The sequence below is a fragment of the Poecilia latipinna genome, unplaced genomic scaffold (assembly GCF_001443285.1).
Source record: "Poecilia latipinna isolate Pla-1442-1.1 unplaced genomic scaffold, P_latipinna-1.0 Scaffold1142, whole genome shotgun sequence".
Taxonomy (NCBI): domain Eukaryota; kingdom Metazoa; phylum Chordata; class Actinopteri; order Cyprinodontiformes; family Poeciliidae; genus Poecilia; species Poecilia latipinna.
In genome coordinates this window covers 132,770-141,440 of record NW_015113758.1, presented here as the reverse complement: position 1 = coordinate 141,440, position 8,671 = coordinate 132,770, and the positions used below count along the sequence as shown (strand labels likewise).

The 8,671-nt window shown below is 37.8% G+C and overlaps 1 protein-coding gene across 4 annotated transcripts; it reads left to right on the top strand.

Annotated features, from left to right (window-relative positions):
• The first annotated feature begins 732 nt into the window (after nucleotides 1-732).
• Nucleotides 733-8,465, top strand: LOC106959976 (homocysteine-responsive endoplasmic reticulum-resident ubiquitin-like domain member 2 protein). 4 transcript variants are annotated; one of them, XM_015052867.1, is made up of 9 exons: nucleotides 733-840; nucleotides 1,225-1,509; nucleotides 3,307-3,384; nucleotides 4,633-4,746; nucleotides 4,917-5,032; nucleotides 5,349-5,456; nucleotides 5,553-5,840; nucleotides 7,074-7,188; nucleotides 8,124-8,465. In XM_015052867.1, the coding sequence occupies exons 2-9, from the start codon at nucleotides 1,363-1,365 to the stop codon at nucleotides 8,289-8,291; spliced, it is 1,134 nt and encodes a 377-aa protein (XP_014908353.1). In that variant the 5' UTR covers nucleotides 733-840; nucleotides 1,225-1,362; the 3' UTR covers nucleotides 8,292-8,465. The 4 variants fall into 4 exon arrangements, with proteins under 4 accessions (XP_014908353.1, XP_014908357.1, XP_014908355.1 ...); XM_015052871.1 differs by adding an exon at nucleotides 6,805-6,853 and having other exon boundaries at nucleotides 763-1,509; nucleotides 8,124-8,277; XM_015052869.1 differs by having other exon boundaries at nucleotides 767-840; nucleotides 1,337-1,509.
• Nucleotides 8,466-8,671: the final 206 nt, after the last annotated feature.

Genomic DNA, 8,671 nt, shown 5'->3' with positions numbered 1-8,671 from the left:
AAAATAAAAAAATTTTCACACCCAAATCTTTTTTTCCCCAATGTGAATGAATTAAAGAAAAATTCAAAAAAAAAAAAAAAAAAAAAAAAAGGGTGGGCTAGGTATGTAAAAGATTAATTGCATTGCCAAATTCTGTAAAAGCTTGATTCCTTATTCCCCAAAAGATGTTTGAAAACTGCTGGGTTGTAGTAAACAACTTTCTCCAGTAGATGACAGTAATAAACAAAAATGATATAGCCAACAGGAATCAACACTGGTCATAATAATAATAATAATAATAATAATAATAATAATAATAATAATAATAATAATAATAATAATAATAATTATAATAATAATAATAATAATAATAATAATAATGGAGGAAATCTGCCATGAATCTGTAAATTAATTTTTTCTTTCTATGTTTTCTCTTTAGTGTAATATTATTAAAATGTAAATTGCTTCATGTCAGCTTTTTAGGGTAAAATCCTGTTGTATTTCAAGTAATTCTGAATAAATGTATTTACTATTCATCTATTGTAAATTTCTATGCACTTTATTCAACTGTCCAACATTGGGTATCTGAGTCCTAAATTTTTTTACAGTACTGGTAGCACTGGTGATTACTTGCAAAGAGAAGTATTTTATTTTATTTTATTTTATTTTATTTTATTTTATTTTATTTTAGTTTAGTTTAGTTTATTTTATTTTTACTCAAACTTTCGTTTTCTAACCAGTAAGTGGCGGTAGCGCGCTAACGTGTTGTTTATCAACTGCGAACGCTACTCACGAAGAAGGAGAATAGACGCTAGGTTGGGCTTTAACGATGAAACATTTCGGTCACTGGAGATAAACAAGGTCTGCAAACCAGCTTTGACTTCCTTTAGAGGGGCCTTAGACACACAGCTGGGTCTTTTGAGCGGGTGTAGTTAACCATAGAAGGGACTGCTTATTGTCTTTGACATTATTGAGGTGGTTGTAAGAAAAACGATTGAAGCTAATGTTAGCTTAGCTATCTGTTAAATATCTCTGTCGGGACTTAACGGTTGTTTTTGTCTAATATTATATCACGCTAAACACACCACGAATGTCTCCTCTATTCGTATTTATGAGCTCGTTATGAAGATTGAGTTGTCAGTGAATTGTTGCCACCCGTGTAGTTTTGGTTGTTCTCATCATCATCATCATCGAATTTAAAAATAGTTTCTCTCTAACTTTGGTTTGTTTTTCCCCCTTTCCCAGCTGTCGTTCTTGTGAACAATATCAATTCCCCCTCCGTCGTTGTAAGAAACTTTCTGCAATAATTTGGACTGGAAGCAGAAAGGCGTGTCTCAGAGATTTTTCTTTGGATATTTCATTGAAGACAAATGTTTTTGAGTCATGGATCAAGGTGTTGTGGACAGTCCTGTCATCCTCGTTATCAAGGCTCCCAACCAGAAGTACGATGACCAGACAATCAACTGCTTCCAGAACTGGACCGTGGAAAAGCTCAAAGCCCACCTGTCTGATGTGTACCCTAGCAAACCCGTAAGTTGTTTTTCTTAATAATATAGCAATATACCAAAGATCATTCTTAAATAACAAGATTATGTTTAATTTTTCCTGATCTCAATTCCTATTTCGTTGTTTAATCACCAACCTTTTTTTTAATTATACGTTTCATTTAAGATATTGCTATAAAATCTGGTTATATTTTATTCTTTATTTTATTGTCAGTTAATAGACTTGTGGTGGTACCTAATTAAGCTAAGGGTTAAACTACAAATCCTTGTAATTTTGCATATATAACACACAATTTAAATGTCAGCTCTGCTTCAAAAAGACAAAAAAAAAAAAAAAAAAAACCCTGAAAATTATAACGCAAACAATAAATCTAACAATCAAAGTTATATAAAGATTTAAAAACTACAACGGTCCATCACAAAATGTGACACTGGTAAAAAAAAAAAAAAAAAAAAAGCTTTTCATTTAAAAAAATTAACCGATATGGAGAACATTCAGCTCTGAAATAAACAGCTTGGTTTGATTTTCATTATTGATTTAATTCAGAAATTTATTTTAATATTATTGACCAAAGTTTTGGGTGAATACTGGGCTTTTCACTGGAAAAGCATGTGATTTTTAGTATGCGTAAACTTAAAATCTTAGGAATAGTAGTTTAAAAAAAGCCTACTTATCTTGAATCGTAAAGTTTTCAGTATAGCAGTGAATGCAATAAAATAAAATGCAAAGATATTTTAGGATGTTTTACTTAACACTATAGATAGTCATCCTGAAATAGTTATAAGTTATAGCTGTTATAACAGTTATAAGTTTTTTTGTTTGTTTGTTTGTTTTTTTGGAGGACACACAACCAGGTGTGAAATTACAAATTCCATGATTGCAGCAAAAACTTCAGCCTCAGACTCCCTGATAGTAAAATATCTGCTCGTGTAATTGTTAGACATCTGATGACATGTTTCTTGGCAGCTTTAGAGCCTTAGCCTTAGCAGAATGTCCGAGATTCAGTTTCACCTGCTTAAAAAGTTTGGCAAGTTTAGTGTTTTTCTTATTTTTCTCCCACAAAACTCTCATAACCTGATTTTACTGTGCGGATTCTGCTGAGATCCCGTCTTGATTCTTGTCACTGTTAAAACATCATGTAGCATTGCACACCTCTGATCTAATCTCTGGAGTCGGGGAAATTGGTTTTCCGACGTTAAAAGAATCGCTGAAGGAATTTGACGTCAGAGCTCTCCAGTATTTAGATCCCAGCGTTATTGCAGAGCTAATCTGATGTTATTCTCTTTGCTCTGTGCAGAGAACTCGTTCTGCTGCAGTCTCATTTAAACACACAGGGATAAACCGCTAGCTTCTGCAGCAGCCTCACAGAGGACTGTACTTTGGTTTGAGCCCTTTTTTCTCACATTATCTCTTTTATTTATATATTTCTTTATTGGTATATATCTTTATATGTGTGTGTATATATACACACACTGTAAGCTTTTAAAGACAGATTGAATTCCTGAATGGCGGTAGAATGGACTTAGGCTTAATTAGGACACACTCTGACCTTGTTGTACAATCTGCTAATTCCATTTAGAGCCACTTCTCCATATTAAGGTTACTATGATCTCATTCTGATTATCTGCACCAGTTGCTTGGCCTTTGATGTTGTAATCATTCACATTTCTCTGTGAATTTCTCGTAGGTTTCATTTGATTTTGGTGTTCTGCTTTTAAACACGAGTAAAACGCCGTGCCCTACATTGTTTTCCGAAAATGCACGTTGTTAATTAAGCCACATCTCTCCATTGACCTCGTTATCATTATTCTGTGTTTTTAGAGCTCCAAAGACCAGAGGCTGGTTTATTCTGGGAAACTGCTTCTGGATCACCTCACCTTAAAAGACGTCCTTCGGAAAGTAAGTTGCTGTAGGTGCTAGTAGAGATTTTAGGTTGTTTTAAAACAATATTTTAGCTTCTGTCACCTTTAAAAAAAATAAAATAAAAAAAAGGATAACATGATTGGAAACCTCTGTGCTACTCCTTCATGCTTTATAAAAGTGTAAAATTGTATTTTTTTTTTTTTGAAATTTTAGTTTGAAGTGCTACTAAGATTTTAAAAGCTGGATGGGAACATGACATTGAAATACATTAGTTTTAATGTTTTCTTTTCTTATATTCCTAAATTGATTATTTTCACCGATTACTCTTTTGCAGTAAACATCTTTACATTACCAAATATACAAATTAAACGCCGAAAAAGACTAAATATGTTGGGTAAACTAATGTTTTTTGGGTTCTGTGACGTCTCGCTAATTAATCAAATGAACTCTGAAACAACAGGAGTAAACTCCTAGAGAGCCTGAGGAATATTTAACTCGCATGCCTTTCTTGGAACTTGAGGGGAGAGACACTTTGCTGAAAAACCTGCTGCTGTTTAAGTAGCCGGCCCATCAGTAACAGCAGCACCATGTTCATTTTACAATGTTTTTCTTTCTGTTTTGTGTCTGCTCTGCGAACATGTGCTGCAATTCCTGTAAAATTTAGCTACATTTGAGATATTTCCTAATGGAAAACTATTAAATAAAAAAAATTGGAATATTTATCTTGGTAAGTTGCTTTTGTAGTAAAATGTTGTTAAAAAGCTTTATATAACAGTTTACAGTTTGGTCTTTTTTAGAACTAAAAGAAAATGAAAGTTTGCCTTCACTGGTCAAAGGAACTGATAGTTTCTATCATTTATGTTGGGTCATTAATAGTAATGCCTGTTGTTATCTGGGCTTTCTTGGTTTGTTTAAAGGCCTTTTAGACAACTTCACAAGTAAAAAGGACATTTTTTTGTGGCATTTAGCAAATAAAGATAATATTGGAAATCCTAACTTTTACTCCTTTCTTATCCAGTATTACAATGAAGTTCTTTTTAGATATACTTGAGAACGCGTGTTCAAGTTGAAACTGGTGCTGCAAGTTCAGCGTTTGACAATTTCACATGTATCGTATTAACATGAATCTGTTTTGTCTTTTATAAGTTGTCAGACCATATGTTAAAAAGTTTGCTTTCGAAGCGCTGTGAAGTGGTCCGTGTGGGTAAAAGCACATGTATAAAGTTGTAGAGAACATGCAAGACTTTGGCTGTGTGAGGTAACGAGCTGCACTCGCCTCCGCAGCAGGACGAGTACCATATGCTCCATCTGGTGTGTGCCTCCAGAACCCCTCCCAGCTCCCCGAAGCCGCCCCGCAGCCGCGGTAACAAGCCTCAGGAGAGCGCCGCCGGTCCCACGGTGGGTCACCTGCGTCCCTCTCTCACATCTTTCAAATAATTTCATCATCGTCTCGCTTCCTTTCATCATGCACCTCTCTGCTGTAATCCACATTTCCCTGAGGGCTACAAACTGCCATGTGCTTTTATTTCGTGCTTATCGCTAATATTCAGCCAATTTCCTGGTGGCAGGCCTCTCAGAGTTCTAACAGTGCCGGTCAGGTGGCTGCAGGAGAGGGCAGCGATTGGCTGAGACAGCAGGCTGGAGCCTTCCCCTACCATCACATGTATTCGCAATTTATGCATAGGTAAGCTTTTTGACTAGTTTAACTTTTACAGTGCTGCAGAGCGAGAGGGAGAGGAGGTGATTTAGCACTGCAGATGAAGCCTTGACATCTTAAGGTGTCAAATAAAGTTAGTTTTTATCTTTAAAACTCCTGATTTAATTTAGGCTGCTGCGATTTGCCAGCATAATTGATGGCAGCAGCTGTAATAATATATAACCTAGTTTAACTAAAACCAAGTTCTGATCTCTCTTAAGCATCGCCGTTTTAACAATCGGTCTGTTATGAAACGAAAAAGTCGTGTTTTTGCCGAAAGTCTTGTTTTCTGTTTTCTTTCCAGCTGGAATCATCAAATGGCATCAGCCCCCATAAACACGCCCTCCTACTACGCCCCCATGACTTTGATGTGGTGGCAGCAGCTGTATGCAAGACAGTACTACATGCACTAGTAAGGCCCCGCTTTGTTATGGTCGTTTTATTTCCATCCGAGCCTTTCCGTTAGCAGAAATCCTTCACACTCTTCCTCATCTCTCCTCTCCTGTAGCCACTTACTGGCATCTTCCTCTCAGCTCCTCCGACCCGACCAGCCCTCCGCTCAGACCGGCCAGTCCGACCCTGGGAGCCAACGACCACAGGCGGGTCGCCACGGAAACCCGGAAGTCCAGATGAACGCTCAGGGAGGGGAGATCCTGAACGAGGAGGAGCTCAACAGGGATTGGCTGGACTGGGTCTACACATTTTCTCGCGCTGCCATCTTGCTCAGTATAGTCTACTTCTACTCCTCCTTCAGCCGTTTTGTCATGGTGATGATGGCCATGCTGGTGCTCTACCTGTGAGTGAAGCATTGTTTTGTCTGCATGTGCCAACAGGCTCATTATTTCCTTAAAGTATCGTCTCAGTTGCTTCCGATTCCCGCAGCGAGAGATCGTCTCTCCACTTGATGATGCTGAAATTAAAGCTTCCTTTAAAATATTTCCCTCGTGACTTTATTAAAAGCAGTGAATGTGGATTCGGGTTTTTTCCATTACAGAGCTCCTCTGCATTTTTCATACAAAACTTCTAGAGGATGTCAGTCTTTTGCTGTCTATTATAAGAGAAAATTTCACTGTGAATGTTTGGTAGATATGTATACAGTGAAACACGGAGCAGCAGAAACTAGAAACTTGGAGGAAGAAATGACGCAAGAAAGGAATGAAAATTAAGACTGTACTTAATAATAATGGTAATCTTTATTTAACCAGGTGTGTCCCATGGAGATCGAAATATTTATTTATAAGAGAAACCTGGCCAAGACTACAGAACATTAAAAAAATAAAGTTACAACACAATAACCATAAAACAATCAACGTAATGGGATCTATCAATACATTCAAAGATACCAGTGATCTAAATTTAAGCTTAAGGATGAAAAGAAAGCTAGGAAAGAGACAAAAGAATTGAAAATGGAAGCATAGAGAATAAAGCACTCAAAGAAAGAGAAGAAAGGACAGATGGAATGGAAGTAGGACACAAGGATGGAAAAATAAATATTGGGAAAATGAGGAGGGAGGAGAAATGGAGGCAGGGATGAAGGGATGGAAGGTAAGAGGAAAAGGCAAAGAGAGATGGAAGTAATCACAGGAAGAGAGGAAAGAAGGAAAGAAAGATGCAATGACTAATAAGTGAGGGAGAATGAGGCAGGAAGGAAAGTACACAAGGAAGAAACAAGACGAATCAAGTAACATTAGAAGGACATATTTGGGGAGGAAAGTCTGGAAATAAATTTTTTTTTTTGTATGTTTTCTTTTTCCATCCAGACGTGGAAAATACTTGAATCAAATTGCAGACTGCGTTGGAACCCCGTCAGTACGGAGTTCTGTGTTCTCATTAGCGAGATCAGTTAAACAGACTGCTGCTGGCTTTCAGAATATTGTCTTGCAGCAGCCATGAATTCAAGCTACCTTATATTTGACCCTATTTTGACGTCGTACTGTCGTATTCAAATTCTTGCTTTATTACAAATGAAGCATTAGCCGCTGATATTTGGGATCAGAGCAGACGTGATTTTGATGTTTTCTGCCTGCAGCCACCAGGCCGGCTGGTTTCCCTTCAACCTGGAAAACGAGCTGCAGCTCCCTGGAGACCGGCCCAATCAGGAAGAAATGGAGGCAGAACTGCAAAACCAGGACCTACAAGAAGTGGTAAAGGGCCCTTCTCATCCATCACCTGAAACTTTGGAGTTTAGAAGTTGCAACAGTTTGAGAGTTTCAGTTTTGTTCACTGAATGTCTTGTTTTCTTCCACAACCAACCCGACTGAGAAGTAGCATGTCACATCGCAGCCACAAACGTTTTCTGTGATCCGTGGATTTGTATTCAAACACATTTTACTGCTATAACTCTTATTTAGGGGTATCAAAATGAGGGGAGTTTACTAACTATTATCTTAGTAACTATTATGCAATCAATTATTCTGACAATTAATCCGATAAAAAAAAAATGGCGCATTCTGCAGATTTTTGACTTAACTGCTTAAGCCTTCCTTATCCAATATTAGAAATACATTAAGAGACACAAATAAACTAAAAATTGAAAACAAACATTTTGTTGCCTGTAACGTAATAACAGGATATTTCACTCGCCAGGAGCTAAAACTCTGCCACTTCAGGAGTAAATATGTTTGGGTAAAACATATTCACTGACAAAATCTTATCTTAATTACACAATGTGCAATATATATATGTAGTTTTTGAACAATAATGTACAATAAAGTGCATTTATTGTACATTTCAGGCTTAATTGCTGCTCTTTATATGTTGCTTTTTTCATCCAACGGCCATTTTTTGAGTCTGTATCCTTCATTTAGTGATCAATTACGAAATTAGTTGTCGATTATTCGAATAATGAAATGATTAATCAGATTAATCATTCAATCTGCAGCGAAACGAAAAGTGCGGCGTCCTTTTCTTCCACTTTAGTCGGGCTTTGACAGTTATTGCTGCAGACGGCATGAAAAATACCTCACTAGGCTTTCACGTGCAGGCTCATGTTTCACACGAGGCAGCCTAAAGTGCAAACCCCTGGCATGAGTCACGTCTCACTGGGCTCCGCTCGTCCGACTGTGATCCATCTGTGCAGGACGGAGTGAACGACGACGCCTCAGACGACGACGGGGAGAGCGGAGAGGAAGGAGCGGAGGATCCTAACAGCGCCCCCAATGCCGGCTTCTTGTCCTCCACGTGGTCCTTCATCATCACGTTCTTCATGTCGCTGATCCCAGAAGGGCCGCAGAACGTTGCTAACTGAACCACATGCGGAAAGGGAGGGTCTTCCTTGTTGAGGGACACCGATTCCCTCACGGTGCAGTGTTGTAGGTTCCCCGGTTGTCTGCCGTCTGAGCTTAAATGACAAACCCAGTAAAAAAAAAAAAAAAAAAAAGAGAGAGAGAATGTTGTCAATGTTTTTGTCCTAAGAGAGGCCGAGAAAGTTGTAAGCGTCAAATTAAGCGAATGGCGGTTCACCTGCTGTGTTCAGATATATCCATGCAGATATATGTGTTCACAGCACTACACATCCCCATCAGAAGCAGCAAAATTTTGTTTTAGTTTTTTTTTTTTTTTTTTTTTTTTTTTAAACTTCTTTATTGGGGGAAAGGGGGGGGGGGGGAAAAAAAGTGGGTTAAAAAG